The sequence below is a fragment of the Coenobita brevimanus genome, chromosome 93, assembly GCF_032717465.1.
Source record: "Coenobita brevimanus isolate Jiangsu-jjx chromosome 93, ASM3271746v2, whole genome shotgun sequence".
Taxonomy (NCBI): domain Eukaryota; kingdom Metazoa; phylum Arthropoda; class Malacostraca; order Decapoda; family Coenobitidae; genus Coenobita; species Coenobita brevimanus.
This window is the reverse complement of record NC_137046.1, coordinates 52,258,215-52,278,137: the sequence shown is the minus strand read 5'-3', so window position 1 is coordinate 52,278,137 and position 19,923 is coordinate 52,258,215. Positions and strand designations below refer to the sequence as shown.

Here is a 19,923-nt window from a genome sequence, read left to right as displayed (position 1 = left end):
CATCAACCCTCCCTCCCTCCCTCCCTCCAACCCCTCACCTCAGTCTTCTCTCCTCCCTTACCACCTTCGCACTCCCTTCCTTCCTCTCTCCTCACGTCGGGATTTCCTTCTTCCCTTCACCTCAGCCATCTTTCCCTCTGCCAACCATCCCTATACTCTCATCTTAGCCCTCTCTTCCTCCCTCCTCAACCCTCTATTCCGCCCTCCCTCCTTCCCTAGCCTTTCCTCCTTCCCCTCCCCCTCCTCTAGGTGACCCTCTCTTTTCATAATCTCGCCACAAAACTCTGCTCTTTCAGCAGAACTTTATATATATAATTTTTTTTTTTTCGCTGAACACCTGGATACTTAATTTAACCCCTTCAACACGGTGACATATATATATTTTTTTTAATTCCTGTTGCTTTCAGACAGTTCTATTAACCCTCAGAAAAAAACTATTTTACTGGAATTAATGCAGGAAATATTTTACTACTCCTGTCTGAAGCTGAATAAAAACAGTCTGTAGATAAAGAGAATAAAATAAATATGCCATCGGTTTGAAAGGGTAACATACATATTTAGTTTAATAAGTTACATCGGCTTGGTGGCAGCAAGTTCATTTCGCTATCTGGGTGTGCCATGAGTCCATAGAGTTTGAAACCCAAGCCAAGGCGGAAGTAAAAAGTGGGTGTTGGCCGTGCAGTTAGCCACAGGTTTGTTTTGTTTAATAATACTGACTTACTTCAGCTGCCTCCGCAAGATTTTTATCGCCAATAACTACAGGATAACTCACAGGTCTCAGTGGATTATAATTTATCTTTACACCGATAAAGTATGAAGACTGACACACAAGGACAGAGCCACTACAACACGTCATCTCTCACAGGCACTGCTTTCACTACCCCTTCCACATTTGTACTTCGTCAGTATGAGGGAATGGTCTGGCATTAAAGTGGGCCTCGTACTGATTGCTGTACTTATTTAACTTAGCATGACTATAATTTTTCTATTTCCTTTATAATTATTTAATTAAATCTACCTACATCTATTTTACATCCAGTATCAAGATACTTATTTTGCCCTTCATTTATATGTTATGTATAATATTTGACAATACCCTGATCAGTGACGAATTTACATTTTAATCTTATTGCCCTCAGACTGTTTTACTCTGCTAAGGGAATAATTTTTCGAACTGAAGGGGTTAGGTACATCCTTTACTGACCCCTTTAGCACTACATGTATTTCCTAAACTGAAATGGCAAGAATAAAATGTAAAAATACCCCACAGCAGTGAAAGGGTTACCGGTAACTTAAATTGCATATTCATCATTTCCCCACTGAAATACAAACACACATACCAGATAAAATAATAATCATGTCCTTTCTCCACTCAATGGCAATAAAGTATTTTCAGCAAGCATACTTTCTGGCATCTTTTACCCACTTAATCTGCGTCTGAGATTGAAAGAAGTGCTCAGAAATTCCACCCACGTACGTTGAAATTCAGATAAGAGCTCTGAGTTTAGGCAGCTGTTTTGAAATGCAGAGTCTCCTTTGTCTTTCATCATTCCATGTAAATCCCTTCCTCACTCTGTCCTCCGTCCTTCTCTCCCTCCTCCTGTCCCCACCCTCCTTCCCCCAACCTCTCCTGTCCCCATTCTCCCTCCATCTGTCCAGTGTTCTCCTCCTCCCCCTCCTTCTGTCCTCCATCTTCATTCCGTCTGTACCATGGTCTGTCTTCTTTCTCCCTACCCCCATTCCTCCTCCTGTCCCCCTCCCTTCCTCGCTGTGTCCTCTCTCTCTTCTCCTCTCCACCCTCCTGTCACCATCCTCTTCCATCTGCCATATTTCTCCATCTTGCTCACCCTCCTCTCCTCGTCACCCTCCTTCAACACGTATCTGACCTTGCTATCTGTCCCTTCCTCCATTCCGTCCTCCTTCCACCTGTCCTCTCTCTCCCTCTTTGTCCCCTCTTTTTCTCTCCTTTCCCTCAACTATCCGGCCCTTAAGGTCCTCTCTTCCCTATTCCCATTCTCCTCCTTCCCTCGTCTTCTCTACATTTTTCTCACTCTCTTCTTTCCTGCCTTCCACAATTTCTTTCCTTCCCTTGAATCGTTCACCTGCACCTAAACGCTCTCCCTTTCTCCCTCCCATCCTTCTTCGCCCCTCTCTTCCTTTTCTTCCATCCCTCTTCTTGTCATTATTCTCCCTCAGTCATACCTTCACCCCCCCCCCTCTCACTCTCTCTCTCAAACATTCCCTGCCAGCTTCCAACAAAGCATTCCGGATCAGAGTACTGCAAGTCTAATGAACCCCATCAACATACTCCGGTTCAGGATGACGGCCGGGCTGGAGTGGAAGGCGGGAGGTTGGAGGGGTTGGGTTAGGGCTTGGGTGGGGTGGTTTCTTTGGGGTGGAAGGCAAGGGGTTGATGATGGGGGTTGACTCGTGGATGAGGTTGGGATCTGGGTGAGGTTAGGGTTTGAGTAAGGCTGAGGGATTGGTTCAAGATTGGGACTGTTCCTGGGTGGGGTTAAGGGACTGGTTCTTGGGAGGGACTGGGGATATGGTTCCTAGACGATGCTATGTCAAAGTGGAGTGTGTGTTTCCTCATCTCTCATCATCATCATCATCATCGTCGTCATTTTCATCCTGTTCTTTTCCTCCTCCTCCTCGTCTTCTTCTGGTGGAGGATGGTTAGGCTTGCTAATGATCTCACGGACTCCCAGTCACTCAGTTTAGACTCATTATTTTCCTGTGTGTCAAGCTGAGGTGATTAGCCCAACCTCCTTTTGTCTAACCTGGTTCAACACGGGCAGAGGAAGAGAAAGAGAAAAGTGGGATGAGGAAAGGAGAAGAGAGGAGAGGAGAGCAGAGCAGAGGAGTGGAGAGAAATGTACAAGAAAGGCAAGTGACTAGAAATGGAAGAGAAGAGACAAGCAAAAGGAATAAAACGAAAAGAGAGAGAGAGAGAGAGAGAGAGAGAGAGAGAGAGAGAGAGAGAGAGAGAGAGAGAGAGAGAGAGAGAGAGAGAGAGACAGACAGACAGACAGACAGACAGACAGGGAAGGGGGGGGGGGCGCCCAAGGGTTATGTTGAAGAAGTGACGGGTCGACATATAGCGACAAGGCAGAAGCCGCAACACGAAACACCAGACGGTACAAGAAGCCACGACATGACAGGGAATATTACATGATAAACGACAACAAAGTAAGCGACAACGAGAAACTATTCCCCACAGGAAACGCCAAGAAAGAAAGACAAGAAACGAGGAACTGGCAAGAGATGAAGCGATGCTATTTTTAACGAAACCACCCAAACTCCCATATGAAAGAGCTGGACAGAGAATGGTGAGAGACACAAATACAAGAGACAAGTCTGTAATCTGTTGCGACAAGACACGGCACGACAAGATAATACAACACGACGGCAAAACCAACGACTCAGACCTTCCATAATCTGACAGACACGACGACACGGCACAAACAATGATATTAAACATCACCAGATAAACAAGCAACACTCATTCCATAATATGGGACAACACAACACACCAACACGAATTCACAACGCCAACAACGAAAGAGACACACCTTCCATTCATACTTTGCCACCACACAACTCAATATTCCACTAAACTAACAATAACATCAGCAACAACAACATCGAAGACACATCTTCCATATTCTGACACGACAATAAAAACAGCCAGACAAGAGACAAACACAACTTTCATAAATTGACACGAATGGACACAACACGCTCCAACACAATAACACTAACCATAAAATGAAAATACAGCGACACTCCTTCCACAATCTGACATGACACAAGACATTACACTCCAACAGCAATAAAGAGGCATATCGTCCATATGCAATATAAATCCTGTAACACCAAAATCAGTGTCACCTTGAATACTCTGACAGGACACAATACGACACCAACCATAAAACCAACCAAACACACACACGCACCTGCCTCCCAGAATCTGACATAAAACGACACAACACAAAAAGCAAAACCAGAATCCAACTGCATTATACTACAACACGAGAACAGTGATGCTAATCACACACAGATTGCTTCCATAATCTGGCACAGCCCTCAAAATAAATTAGGGATGCCTTGGCCATCTGTGGGGTGACTGTGACAGGCGGTAGGCTGTCACAGTCACTACAACACCAAACTCAGTGACATGCAACTCCAACAACAAAAGATATTCACACCTTCCATAACGCAACACAGTAAGATGCAACACAATAAAACGAGACGACGGCACCAAAATCAGCCACACACATACTGTACCTCCATAAACCTGATACGGCACAATACTACAAGAACACGACGGCACGACATGACACAAACATTAAAACACACACACACACACACACACACACACACACACACACACACACACCTTCCTACCATAATCCCACCCAGCTCTTACAACCATAAATTAGAGCACCATGGGCCATCCGCAGCGTGGTTGTGGGCGATTGTGGGTGGCGGTGGGTATGAGCGCTTCCCACACTGTCACGGAGGCTGCAGGCACGACGGATGAAGCAATTTCCTTTTCCTCGGGTTTACATGCGGCCTGGAAAATCTTATATCCCAGGCAGCGACTTCGAGGTGGGTGTGGAATGGCATGGTTTACTTTTCTGTGCCTGTGTCTTTTCTTTTCGTTATCTCGTTCTTGTGCTTGTTCTCTCTCTCTCTCTCTCTCTCTCTCTCTCTCTCTCTCTCGTTACTTCGTGGAATCTAGAGTGTATTATTATTATTTTTCCTCTTTTATATGGGAAAATTTTATACCCAGCGATTTCGTTGGAGATTGGTGGCAATGTGTAATTCTCTCTCTCTCTCTCTCTCTCTCCTGGGGTTCTGGGGGGAAATCTTACAAGGTACGACGCAATGGAATTGAGTGTTTGCCCTTTTTTTTTTTTTTTTTTTTACATAAAGGGAAATCTTATACTCAATGACTTTCAGCTGGTGGAGGTGCTTTCTTCTTTTCTTTTTCTTTCGTTATCCATCCATTATTTCGTTTTTTCTTCTTTTTTCTCTTACTTTATTTTTCTTTATTTTTACTACCGGGGAGATCTCATACTCAACAACTAACAGGAATTATTGTTAGTCCTTTTTTTTCTTTTTCTTTTTATATGAGGAAATCTTTTAAGCACTTAATGGAATGGAGGGTCTTGTATAAGTTTAACGTGTGGGGTGATCTACACAGCGGCTTGGGTAATAGATAATCTGAATTAAAAGAAAATCATCCGGAAATAGCACGAGTGAAATAAGAGACGTCACCGTAATGAAAAGTTTAATTAGTAACCTGACATTACAAACAATACAGAATCTTAATAATTTTCATCCTGGCTTTCAGATCATAAAACACCGGTATCAATTATCTTTTTTTAATCTTGCCTTTTTCTTTTTTTTCTTTTTCTTGAACAATAAAAAAACAATTATTGATATTAAGCGGCACACAGTCCATCTCGTATAACTGACATCCTGTCATTTCAGAATATAAAACTGAGTAACATTATTTTATTTCGTCTTTTTGCATTTTTAAAAAATGGGGCACACACTAAAGCAACTTAACAATTTGGTCTTGTGTTCCAGAATACGAGAGAGAGAGAGAGAGAGAGAGAGTAGTTACTTTCTTTCTCTTATTTTTGACAAATATAATAAACAGGTATTTAAATCAAGCCAGACAATCCAGTATCTCAAAAATTTTCGTTGTTTCAGAATGATACAAGCGAACAAAGTCTCTCTTTTTTTTTATATATATATAATGGAAAAGCAAAAACAATAATATGAGAGGCAGACAGTCCAGCATCTTTAATCTTTTCGTTCTTTGTTCCAGAATATAAAGAACAGCAAGAGTAACTACAGTATTTTTTTTTTTTCGTTTTGTTTGACTCATTTACATAAGAGAAAAAATAAAATGGCAGCAGACTATTTCGGAACAAAACGGCGAACGTAACCATTTTTTCCTCTCTCTCTCTCTCTCTCTCTCTAACATAATAACAAACGAGTATTGAAATGAGGAGCAGAGAGCAGTCTCAAAAATCTTCATCGTACAGTATGTTTCAGAATAAATAACATAGTTCGTGTAACTACAATTTTTTCTTTACCTTATTTTTTCTTTCCCATTCTCTTTTTTCCTTTTCATTCCCCCTTTCCCCTTTTCTTTTTTCTGTTTCCCCCTTTTTTCTTTTTTAACATTTTTGCGTCCCTACGAGAGATTGTGCCTTCGTACCTCGGCGGAATCCGTAATTAATGACCGAGGGACGGGAGAGAAGAATCCAAAGCATCACCGGAATGACTACACGGAAACGCAATCACCCGACCAGACACACATTCATTTGCCAGTGCCAAATCCCATTACCGCTTCCCTGTGACATCAATTTATCTATTTACTTAGTTATTTTATTCTATTATTGCCCTCCCCACACGATTTATTCAAGTTAGGAAAGACCTCTATTCGTTCATTTTTCCATCCACTTCGAAGTAATTTTCTTTCTTTTTTTCTTTTACTATTGTTCTTTCCGTATGATTTATTAAATGCAGGAAAGGTCAGAACACTTCCATTATTTTACCCATGACACATCGCATTCACCCCTTCAGTTCATTTTTATTCTTGTTTTTGGTTTGTTTTTATCGAATTTTGGCTAAACGGAGACGATTTTACTTGGCTTTGGAAAACATCTTAGTAGTGAGGGGGTTAACTGAGGCTGCATCAACACCCCCAGTTCGAAACATCTCCCTACAGTAAATAAAGTCGTCTGGAGAGAGCAAGAATAGAAAAAAAAATAAAAAGAAGGTAACGTAACAAAGAGGTAACTCTAAACTCTAACCGCTCCGATTTGTCTCCGCATAACAAAATTTCCTTATTCTACCATGAATAAAATAAATAAATAAATAAAGTGTGGAAGCAAGAAATAGGCGCTTCAACAAGTTAAATATGTAAAAAAAAAAAAAAAAGGACCGGTAATAAAAAAAAAGATACAAGGAGAAAAGTAGTGAATAATGAAAATTGAAAAAAAAAAAAAAAATCCAGAAACGCTTTAAACTAGAAGCGTGTGAATACATTTAACGTCAAGATACTCATCTCTCTCCAGTCAGCCTGCACGTAAACTTGATACCAATAATTTACGAGAGCATAAAATCATAGCCTTGGACACTACTGGTCACACCTTTATGCTCACACACACACACACACAAGGACGGTATTGTGGTGCAGGAGGTAGGCTAAAAGTTTCCATTCACACTAATCATAAATTCTGGAAAACCGAACTGAGAATATCAACACAGACACCGCGTATCTCGATTTACACGGGTCGTAGCGAAAATGATCGTTCACATGACAGACGAAACCAACACACTTGAGAAAAGGAGAGGATTAACCACTTCAGTGCGATGACGCGTTGTATATTTTTATCCATTTTAAATATTGACTGGCTTGATGAAGTTGGTGGTCGGTGTAGGAATGTTGGGTTACTGACGCCTACAGGTTAAAGCGCAGTGCTAACAATACAAGAAGCGTTTTCTTTTCTTTTTTCTTAAGCGCTGCTAGGGACGTAGGGTGGCTTCCTGGGGCTTTAATGGTCTGGACTTCGGTAGCCTAGCCTCGGCCCCTTCCTCCGTAATGAAGCCTCTTCAGTCCGACAGGGTCAGTTAAAAGATTGGCTTTTTCTTTTTCTTTTTTTTTACATCCTTCTCTTGCTTTTTTTTTTTTTTACTACCTCCAAATGATTGCGAACTTTTATTGTTTTTCATTTTTATTTGTTTTGATTTATAATAGCCAAAGCTGACATCTTTTTCTTTCCGTTTACATTTATTTATATGGTCACATATTTTGTTTTACTGGCACTAGATAATTATGTGAAAGGGGTACATGAAGCTACATTCAAGCCTTCTAGCTCACCAAAAATGCGAAAAAAGTCTTGTGGGGAAGGCAAGAATAAGAAAAAGGCGTCATCGTAGTGAATGGGTTGAAGGAGACGGAAAAGACTGCAATATGGGTACTTACTCGCTGTTCCAGTCGCTGGGCTCCCAGTCTTCAAACTCTGTGCCGGGTTTGTCGAAGTGCTCATCCACGAAACTCTGAACCTGTGGGCAAGAACCTCATCGTTACACCGGAAAAAAAAAAAAATGAAGAAGCGATGAAACAAAGATACAAAATATACAAACGACGACGATGATGATGATGATGAATAATGATGATGATACTACTACTACTACTATTACTACTACTACTACTAATAATAATAATAATAATACAACTGATAATAAGTAACTGTAGAAGAAATAGGAAGACATCGTACCCCTAACACAAAAAAATCTACATAAATGGTATAACGGTAAATAAATATAATTATAGAAATGAAGAAATATCAACACTGGAAGAAAATAACAGAATATCACAAAAGCACTGAAAGATGAACACAATAACAGTGGGGCAAGAAAACATAATACTAAAAAAGAAAAAAAGAAAAGGTTAAGAATAATGATTATGATATTTGCGGAGAGAGAGAGAGAGAGAGAGAGAGAGAGAGAGAGAGAGAGAGAGAATGACCTACACCGCAAACACAAACAGACACAGACCACTGACTTCATCCCCCGCTTGCTATTTTTTCCCCTCCCCTCCCTTCTCTTACACCCCCTTTCCCCACTCCTCCCCTCTCTCCCCTCCTTCCCCCATTTCCCGCTCCCCTTGTCCTGTATCATTTTATTCTATTATAGACGGTTTGCACCGATAGCATTCAAAAGACTATTAGAAGGAACATTTAGAGTACAGCTAACATCAGACATTTCATTCGGCTATGGGTATGACCGACGAATCTCACTTTGTTAATACTGCTTCCATGACTGCATTCTTAATCGCATCGTCTTTCTCTTGTACTCTGGCCAACACTGGACTATTATTATTATTTTTTTTTCTCTGTTGACGAGGGCTATAGGATCCTGAGTTACAGAAATGGCTGAGTTGTTATGAAATCTGCTGGGCCAACCAGAACACGTCTCTCTCTCTCTCTCTCTCTCATCCTATCCAACTTTTCTTACCATCCACATTCTCCTCTCTCGTCTCCGTTCCCAACTCTTTTTCTCTCTCCATCTCACTTATTCCCTCTCCCTTTACCCTTCACAGCTATCCATTCTTCCCTTACCACCGCCATCTTTCCCCTTCCCTCACTTTCTTTCCTCTTCCCCAGTCCATTACCCCATCCCTACCCCTTCCTTATTATTCCCCTATCGGCCTATCCTCGACACTTTCTCCATCTCTCCTCTTCTCTATTCAGCCATTCCTTAACCCCCACCATCCCTTCTCTTCCCACCCTCTCCTCTCTCCCAATCCCCTGCTCCCCGCCCCCGTAAACCAGTTGCTTATTTATGCAAAAAACCCCACCGCCATCCTACCCCACCACCGCAACAGCACCACCACAATTACCCTCATTAGGCCTGTAATTGCTTTAAGTAGCTCATTAGCCACTGACACTTTCCGCGCGCCCACAATGACATACGTGTTATTAGCAGGACGACTGAGAATGGGACGGTGTGGTGAGAATAGAACAGGAAGATGAGAACTGGGTTGGTGTGTTGAAAACAGAACAAGAGGATAAGACCAGGGATGGTGCACTGAGATTAGAACAAGAAGATATGAACACGAATAATGTGCTAAGAAAAGAACAAGAGGATGAGAATACGAATGATGTGCTGAATATCAAACAAGTGGGTGAGAACAGGGATGCTGTGCTGAGAATACAGCAGGAAAAGGGTGAGAGTATTGTAAGCTTAGAATACAGCGTTACGGGGTTGACAATACAGTGCGCTGAGAATAGAACGGTAAGTTCAGATCACACCTAAGGGGACTGAAAACAGGGTGTGCTGCGAACGGAAGGGAAGGCTGGGAAAGAACACGAAGTGTGAGAAGAGGGAGGGTGTGCTGAAAACTGAAAGAGACAAGGCTCAGATTTCAAGGAGAGGAAATAGAGAAGAGAATGAGATGCTCAGAACAGAACAAGGAAGAAGCTAAGAATAGCAAGAGGGTGCTGAGAATAGAACAGTAGGAGTAGCATAACAGAAGGATGAGAATGCAATCGTATCCTGATACCAGGGTGTGCCGGTAAAGGGACACAGTGTTGATAATAAGCTTTGTAGGACGGTTAGATTAAGAAAGAACAGACGTCATTGTAGAGAATATGCTTCTCAGGGGAGGGAAAAATGGAAAGACCCATATAACAGAGTTAGAGAAGCTACTAAAGGACCGTATAATTAAACACCAGACTGAAAGCCAAGGCAAAAACCATTTTTTTAGATTATCGAAACATGGTGCAAATACAAGAAGTTGGACCTATCTACCTCGTTGGTAATCGTGTTCCGCAAGGTGGAATGCAAGCAAATCAGCACCTATCCTCACAGGTGTTTTAAGACTGACCTTCATAAAATGAGGGCTGCCTACACCTTCGCGTACCCAATCGTAATAAATGCAGTAACGCAGCAAGGTCGTGCCAAAGCAGGAAACTGCGAGAGACAGGAAGGATGGGAAAAAAAGGGAGAGATATGACGGACGATGGATACAAAAAGAGAAAGGACTCTGGAAGTAGATAAAGACATGTGGGTAGGTAGGTAGGTAGGTAGACGGATACAGAGAGAGAGAGAGAGAGGTGGAGATAGCCGCGTGCGTGAGGGGACTGGCGCCCCCTGGATGCGAACCCCCTGTGGCCAGATCTTCCTCCAGCGTCCAGATAAGGCGAATCTCTTTCCCTCGCAGCTTTCTCACTTTGATTTGGAGTGCGGGTTGATTTACGGCGACTTTTCATCTTTCTTTCGCCTCTCTCTCTCTCTCTCTCTCTCTCTCTCTCTCTCTCTCTCTCTCCACAGTCGCTTTTTCTACTCTGTCAATCTTCCTCCCACTCATCTCTTTTTTTCTTATACATTTTCACATCTCTCTCTCTCTCTCTCTCTCTCAGGCTAAGTGCCGTCCCCTCCTCTCAGTACTCAGGAAAGCTGTTATCAATACCTCCCGGAATCCCTTGCAATTCAGTGTTCTCCTGGCTCCCCTCATCTCTCTCTCTCTCTCTCTCTCCCTCCTGTCGTACTGAGAGATTAGCCTTACCTGGGATTGGCTCTCTCAGAACCTACTCTCCACTGGCTCTGATCTCTCTCTCATATCGAATTTCGCCTCAATCTCCCCTGCATTTAAATCAGATTCGTGTCTCCCCTTCCTCTCCCCTTCCATCTCGTCTCTTTCCTTTTCCTCTCATGTACTTCACTTTTCTCCTCTTTTCTCTCTCCCTCTCCTCCATTCCGTCCCTATTCCTTCTGTTCATTTCATTCCCCCTTCCTCTTCTTTCCCTCCCTTCCCTTGCTTTCCCTTTCCCTATCTTTTCTTCTTTCTTCTTCCCAGCTCCTCTCGATCCTTCTTCTCTCTCCCTTTTTCCCGTCATTACTCTTTCCTTCTTAACAAACCCTCCCTTTCCTTCTTCTTCCTGTTCTTTCCCCGCACTCCTTTTTCTCCCCCCCCCCCACTTCTTTCCTTTTCTCCCCTCGCCTTCCAGTTTAACATTTCCATTCCTTTCCCTTCCCTTCTCTTCTCTTCCCTTCCCTTCCTTTCCCTTCCCTCCCCAATCTTCACTTCCAATCCTTTTCCTTCCATTCCATCTTCGTCTCTTCCTTCCCCTCTCATTCAGCTATAATTCTGGTCTTTAACACTTGTAATTACATGGTAAGTCTTTATATTAATTCTACTTTATGCCCACCTAGAAAAAGGTATGTGAGATTTGTAAACCTATGTAGTCTACGTAACTCTTTTCCCTCCTTTTCGTCCCTTTTCTTCTCTTCCCTACTCTTTCCTTCCTTTTCCCTTCCTTTCCATTCCCTTTTGTTCTCTTGCCATCCCCTCATCCCTCCCCTCAACTTCGCCTACCTACCGTAAATCCTCTAGTACACCAGACAGGGGTACTGTACTTGGTTTGCCTGTTTGTCTTGTTTTATTCCTGCTACCACTGCATGAATATACCCTACCTAACTTGGAGAAGATCTGAACCGGAGGAATCAGTGACGAGTATTTCTAACCCACCCAGTTCGAAAAGTTTCTCCTATGATTTATGAAACAGTCTAATGGTTGCGAGAGAGAGAGAGAGAGAGAGAGAGAGAGAGAGAGAGAGAGAGAGAGAGAGAGAGAGAGAGAGAGAGAGAGAGAGAAGAAAAGCGTCATTTCAGCCTTTCATTCATCCATTCTGTCAAAATTGTCACTCACCTATTCACTGCCTATCAGATCCATCCGTTATTGCTTCTCTGACTCCTCTGCCCATCCGATCTGTTGACACGTTATTTGCTGGCTTTCTGCATGCTGTCTAACTCACCCTACCATCTCAACTGCTCACTCACCCGTTCTTTCCTATACTTTCTGTCTCATCCATCTCAAGTCATCCATTCACTCACCTACACCTAGTTGCTTGTCAGTTTCCTCTCCGTACCTTCTCAATCACTCTTCTCAAGTCATCTATTCACTCACATCCTCACCTACCCCCTCACTCACCCATCCATCTTCCCCTTCCCCTCACCTGTTCCTTGCTGGGCTGCTGCGCCGTGTCGTTCATCATGGTGTTGAAGGCGCGGAGGGTCTCGTTCGGGGTGTTCTTGAGCGCCATGTCCACGAAGTACTTTGAGTCGTTGTAAAGCCTGGCCAGTTGTACCGTCTTGAGAAGCTCGCCATGACAGTAGATCTCGCTGGAGGGAGAAAGGTAAATATATAACCGTGTTTGTAAGAGATGGAAGCGTATGAGAGAGAGAGAGAGAGAGAGAGAGAGAGAGAGAGAGAGAGAGAGAGAGAGAGAGAGAGACTGACTGTGTACAAAATAAAGATTAACAGACATATGTCTAAAACGGACCGCTGTGTGTTTGAAATAAAGATAAATACAAAAAGGTATGTGTTGAGAACAAAATGTATGTTTGAGAAGTGTATTTTGACCGGTTCTACTGTACAGTCTTGAGCTCATCACCATGGCAGTACAGTGGCTCTCGCAGGGGAAAGAGGAAAAAGGGAGAGATCATCGTGTGTGCAAGAGGGAAAAAAATATTTGTTAGTGTGTGTGTGTGTGTGTGTGTGTTGAAGGTATAAACATGTGTATGTGTAATAAACCATGCTCAGTAATTAATGGTATGTGTATGAAATAAAGCAAACTACAAAAAAAAAAAAAAGGCAACGCAACGCTGTTGCGACCCTCCACCTGACCAAGCACATGTCCCCACCTCCCTGCACACCAAACCAAGCGCATAACGGCCTTCATCCCCCCATCTTTTCTTTTAAAGGTGGGCGTAAGGAGAACGTCGTGAGGACACATAACCTGGGCCCTTCAGATTCCTTGCACAGGTCGCATTGAAATCTCTGGATTTTTTTTTTTTTTTTTTTTTTTACTTTTTCACTATTCAAAATAATTACTTTAGACCCAACATTCTACCTATCAAAATGTACCAGTTCATTATAAGACACACAACTATGTCAAATTTCATGACTCTATAGTGAATACTTTGTGTGTTCTGACCCGGAAAAGAAATCTCTATCCCCGGCCAGCAGACCTGCCGCCCAACTCTACAGACGGACACCTATTGATCTCAGTGATAACAACACCCTCCTCTGACTTTATCAGGTGGAGAGTAAAAATACTGCCGAATACATGAAGAGAATACATATGAAAAATAAAATATAAAAACGATAAAAAAAAAAACTCATTCAAATTAAGAGCACTGGGGGTAAGAAAAAATTGTCACTACCAGAGTAATTAAACTCAGGAAAAACGAGAATCAGTAATTTATATACGTTAAAAAATTTGTCAGGAGAATCCTGAAATATTTACTGTGCAGATGAAATGCTGCACTATGACGGAAGATGAAATAAAAAACAATATGCCGACGAGAGAGAGAGAGAGAGAGAGAGAGAGAGAGAGAGAGAGAGAGAGAGAGAGAGAGAGAGAGAGAGAGAGAGAGAGAGAGAGAGAGAGAGAGAGAGAGAGAGAGATTAAAACATTAAATAAATTCATACGACGGGGGAGGGAGTGGAAATGAGTGCTGATAAAGAACCATAGAGCCAATTTCTTGTCGAAGCCATGCGGGATGAAGTCGGCAAGAGTGGACAGATTGACAGATACATGTACAAGGATGTGTAGGTAGGTAGGTAGGTAGGTAGGTAGATAAGCAGGTATGCAGGTTGGTAGGCAGGTTCTGTAGCAAAGAAGACAGAAAGATAACACACAGATAAACTTGTAGAGTGCCATGATATGAGATCAAACCCTCCTATAATTTGACAATATTATTATTATTATTATTATTATTATTTATTAGCCGGTACATATCACAGCAATGAAATCTGGGCCACGTACAAGGGAAGGAAAGATCCGAGTATAAGTGTGTGTGTGGGAGTCCTGCGGTGTAGGTTAAGACTATGATCCCTGGCATCACGGGGACACAGATGCTGGTTTGAGGTGAGTAGGGAAACGGACAGAAGTGAGTGAAGGGAGGGGAGGAGGAGAGGTAATGTAGGAGGAGAAATAGACGACTGAGGTGAGGAGAAATGTACATGAGGCGAGGAGAGGTAAAATAATGAGGTGAGAGGGGAGGTGAAAAGGTTAGGTGAGGAGAGGTGGGGAAAAGATGTGGTTTGGTTATGGAAGGAAAATGAGAGATGAGAGGTGAGGTAACAGCCTTAAAGATACTGAGGTGAAGAGAGTCATGCATAAAGTGAAGAGAGATGAGGGAAAGAAATGGATGGTTAAGTGATAGGAGGAATGTTGGTAGGGTGAAGGGAGGTGAATTTAAAAAAAAAAATAAGGAATCTGAGGTAGGGTGCGATTTGCGTGACCTGGAGAGAAAAGCAGAAAAGTTAATGAGTGGAATGGTTGAATTTGACGTGTGACAGGAATGAAGAGAAGATGCTACAAGAAAAAAAAAAAGAGGCTGAACTGATGTGAGAAGAATGCATGATGTGAAGAAAACAGAGTAGTTAAGGTACATATGATTGTGAGGAGAGGTGACAGACATTCTACAATAGAAGAAAGGAGGATTAGCTGAGGTGAGAAAAATGCATGTTGTGAAGAAAACAGAACAGTTTGGTGCTAAAAGGAACGTGAGAGGAATGACTATAGGCTTATGATAAAAGCGAAGTAAACAAGAATAAATTGTGGTAAAGAGACGAAGTGAGAAGGAAAAATGAAGATAAACAATGAAGAGGATAGCACAGACAGCACTAACGAAAAGCGACAGGACATGACCTAAAGAGACACATATCACAATCAGAAAAAGAGGCTGAGCTGAGACGAAAAAGGTCAGATCCGGGTGTGGAAGAAATATGGCAAATGGGGAAATATAATAAAAAGAATGAAGGACAGTCATGGAAGGAAGGGGAGAAAGGAGAACACTGATGATGAGAGAGAGAGAGAGAGAGAGAGAGAGAGAGAGAGAGAGAGAGAGAGAGAGATGGAAAGCGCAGATGAGTAAGGAAATGCATCAAGTATTGAAACTCGGGTTGCCTGATTCGCATATACAGATATGTATTTTACATGTGCACAGACAGACAGCTAAAACGACAAGCAGAACTAGATAGAATTCTAGGGACTGAGAAAGCCTGACAAATGAGACAAACAGACATAAAAACCGGTAGATAAACAAAAAGGAAGAAACACAAACCAAAAACAAACAAACAAACTGCCGAGATAAAGCTAGCCTGGCAATAAAAGCAGACGGACAGACAGACAGACAGACACACCGAAAGACAAAGAGAAAAGACAAACAAACTGAAGAGAAAATGGAACTTCTGCAAAATAAATAAATAAATAAATAAATAAATAATGGCATGAAAGGCAGACTGCATTACAAAGTGAGTCCAAAATAAATCACAGAACGAAGGAAATCAAGCTAGAAGGGGATGAAGGTGAGAAAATGAGACAAGATGAAATAAGAGACAGAAACAAAAGCAAAACGTAAGGAAAAATGTGCCTGATAAAAGAGACAGGAGCTTAAGGCAGCGACAGACAGATTAAAAAAAGAAAAGGGAATGGGCGCAAAATGAGACAGTCGGAAATAACAGACAAACAGCAACAAACGGTGGGATTAAAGACCGCCGTTATTAAAGTGGAAGAGACATGAAGAAAGTCAAACAAAATAGCAAATAAGAAAGACTCAAACTGATTATGAGAAAAGAAACGAAAAAACAAAAGAAGAAAAAGATAAAAAGAAACAGCTACATGTCTCTGTTTTGCCCGGGATTCCTCGTCCATGCAGCTTGTATCTTTCTTTTCCAGTTCGTTTTTTCTTTCTCTTATGTTATCTTTTTGTCTGTATGTCTAGCTGTGGTATATTTAGGCGCACCCAGATCTCTCTCTCTCTCTCTGTATGTGAGCCAGTCTGCTAAATTTCATCTGGGTGACTTATTTGTTTTGATCTGCGTGTTTCTATCGTGAGTTCACCGTCTACGTGTGGTAACTTGACGCATCTCTTCTTCTTGCTGCAGTTTATTTATGCCTGTCTGTCTCTGGTTTCTGTTTATCTTTCTCTCCCGTGTTATCTCTCTGCCTTGCTGGGTTATAATTATGCTTTGTTTACTCAGGTTCTCTTTACATCAGCAGTTTTTTTTGTTTTTTCTGCCTGCCTGTTTTGACTGTCTTTTTTTTTTTTTTCCCTGCTTCATTATCTCGCCTTATCACTCTGCCTAAGTGTGGTCAGTTTAGGTTTGTCTTGTTTCTGGTTTGCTTTCTTTATGTCGACGGGCTGTTCCTGCTTCTCGGTCCATTTCCTTTCTGTCCATCAACAAGAAAAACGACAGCAGAAAATAAAGACTATTAAAAGTAAAGACAGATCAATAGATGAACACACTGCAGTGATAGAGCCTCGAAAAAATGAAAAGAAAAAAAAGCTAAGACAGACGGACAACACAAAGACAAAAAGAAAAATATCAGTAAAAAAATATGAGACCCAGAAAAAAGTGGATAGGTACATAAACAGACAAAGAACTGCAAGACTAGACAGAACCTCAGAGCAAGAGGGAGAAACATGAAAAGAGACAGACAGGGAGGCAGATAACACGAAATAAAGGCGTAGGGAAAAGTAAGACAACACGAAAAAAAGACAGAAAAAAGCTGCAGGAATAAAGAATGCCTCGCCAAACCGTAAGTAGCTTAAAGTTATCACCTGCCGACAGAAGGTTACCACGAGAAAGAAACAGGCAGAAAGGATAGCAGAAAGAGAGAGAGAGAGAGAGAGAGAGAGAGAGAGAGAGAGAGAGAGAGAGAGAGAGAGAGAGAGAGAGAGAGAGAGAAAGAGAGAGAGAGAGAGAGAAACTGCAGGGTACGAAGAACCTCGTAAAATATATATATATATATATATATATATATATATATATATATATATATATATATATATATATATATATATAAAACACGAACAGAGACATGCCTAAATAATCACATCCAACCCTCCTCCTCGTCGCCATTTTTCAGTGATCTCCTCTCCTCACCCACTAACCCCCTCCTGCGCCCCCAACCCCGCCTCTAAACCCCCCTAACCACCCGCCCCCGCATAATTACACCATAAATTTGCACCATAAATTAGGCGCATCACCCCAGTACGTCATTTCTGCCTTCACACCTCCATCCATAACTGCCCTCCGCGTTCATGTCGGCGAAAACAAATAAATCTAGCTTTCCCCCCTCCTCTCTCTCTCTCTTCCTATGCCGCTTATTCTACCCTTTAACTCTTGCAACTTCCCTTCTCTTTTCCACTCAACCATTCTCCGCTCGCTCTCTCTTTCTCTCTGCTATGTGTCATGGGAACCAGCACTTTAAGCCATGTTGGTGCCTAGACCTTGCTGTTTATTAAATTTATGCTGAGAGAGAGAGAGAGAGAGAGAGAGAGAGAGAGAGAGAGAGAGAGAGAGAGAGAGAGAGCACTCTGTCATTCATCAGCTGCATTCTACTCATTTGCCTGTCTGTTCTGTCCATTTACTTATCTTGTCTACCTCGTACCTACGAATTCTTCTTTCCTACCTGCTCATTACTTGCTTGTCTACCTAATGCTCGTAGTCTGCCCATCTGTCTGTTAGCCTACCATCCGTACGTCATTAACCCCTTCAGTACGAACTTTTTTCTTTCATTCGTTTTACCCAGAGGCTAATTATACTCAAATTAAAGGAGACATTTTTTGAAGACGTATTGTAGGTGACACAGAAGACTCCGTTGCACCTCTTTCTTGGCGATTTGTTTAGTATAATACGCCTCTTATTCTTCTGTAGGTTACTGAGGCAAGCAATATCGGTACTGAAAATATATAAAGGTCAAACAGAGAACGCCAAGAAATAATTTAAATAATAAACCGTTATGGAAAACGTGCTACAAAGCCTACAGTACCTCCGACAATATGGCCGTTAATGGAACTTGTGAAACTCCCTAAAATCCATGTTTCCCTGCCCGCTATGTTCTTCCACCTCTAGTCTATGGTTCGAGGCTCATATGCTTCCTACAATATTCCTTTTATCGTTATAGCTTCTGACGCAAGCCATGACCAAATATAGCTCCTGGTATGTCACTGAAGTACGTGTTGTGGTACTCCTCCCACTGTCACACCAGATAAATGTTAAGTCTCCAGCTCCCCCTGTACGGCTAAAGAATTAACCCCTTGAAGCCTGTGACGCGTTTTATTGGTTTCTTCTTGTGGTTTCCAGATGATGTTACTCAGCTTGTGGGGGGCCTCACGTAGTGATGGGATGAGGATAAAAGAAGGCTGCTTCTAACTTCTCCACTTCGAGGAAGCCTCACATAAGCTAGATTAAACTGTTTGGACAAAATAAGAATTAAATAATATGAAAACAATATAATACCGGACTGAAGAGATTAAGTATCATATAAAATTTGGTGACTGTATCATGGAAAAGTCGAATAACAAGAGACAGCATAGTTCAATTTAGGTACTGGTTATACTCGCACTTCACTGGTTATAATATTCAGACACAAGTGGAAAGATATGTAATTCTCACACAGCGACATTATTATTTCCATTTCTGAGGGAGGTGACGAAGAAGCATATGTGATTATAGATTTGTCACTGAATTCCTGAAAACCCTGGTTCCTGTCTCGTAAGTTCTTTAACGCCACCACTAACTCATTTAACGAGTCCACCAAGGTATAAAGATGTACCGCACTACTACCACGCCAGTATATTATGATTTCCAATTCTGAGGGAGACGACGACGGAACGTGCGGAATTCAAGATCTCATTTTTTTATTAATCGCTTCTCTAACACCACCACCAATTCATTTTATGAATTTCCCAAGGTACAAAAATCCCTCAGTGCACAACACGGCATTATGATTACCATTTCCGCGGGAGGCGACGACGGAGCACACGCGACTCTAAAACCCTGTGGCTACACCTTAGTTCCTGTTCCTTATGTCCCTCCAGCACCACCACTACCTTACTTCACGCATCCCCCAAGGCATGAAGATCCCCTTAGTACTACAACGCGACAATATGATTTCCATTTCTGAGGGAGGCGAAGACGGCGCATACGGAACACCAAATCCTGGCCGCTACGCCCCTCCAGCACCGACATCACCTTAGTTTACGACTCCCTCAGGCCAGCACGCGACCTTCTACGGCCTACTTCAACCAGCCCGAATGCATGCTGGCGCTCCTCAGGCCCCATGTATAACTGGCAGGGAAAGCACTTAAGACATTCCCCCAGACTAACACACGCAAGTCAGAGTCCTACCAGATCCCTTCTCTATTTCCTTCAAGATGCTGACGTATTTCTTTTCCTATTTTTTTACTACCTATATTCTTGATGCATATGACGTACTCGGGGTGAAGTGACTAAATCCTTGGTGAGTGAGGTAGTGTATGTTTTATGGTGGCCTCAAACCAGCGCGCACGCACACACCCACACCTACA

The 19,923-nt window shown here is 42.2% G+C and overlaps 1 protein-coding gene across 1 annotated transcript in view; it reads right to left on the bottom strand.

The window, feature by feature from the left end:
- The window catches only part of LOC145412531 (trehalase-like), a 408,315-nt gene that overhangs the window by 72,130 nt on the left and 316,262 nt on the right, over positions 1 to 19,923 (bottom strand). Inside the window, exons 3-4 of the mRNA XM_080282426.1 lie at positions 12,552 to 12,717; positions 8,015 to 8,094 (exon numbers count right to left, since the gene is read on the bottom strand). Of these exons, the coding sequence (XP_080138552.1) occupies positions 8,015 to 8,094; positions 12,552 to 12,717 (246 nt within the window). The remainder of the gene's footprint in view (positions 1 to 8,014; positions 8,095 to 12,551; positions 12,718 to 19,923) is intronic.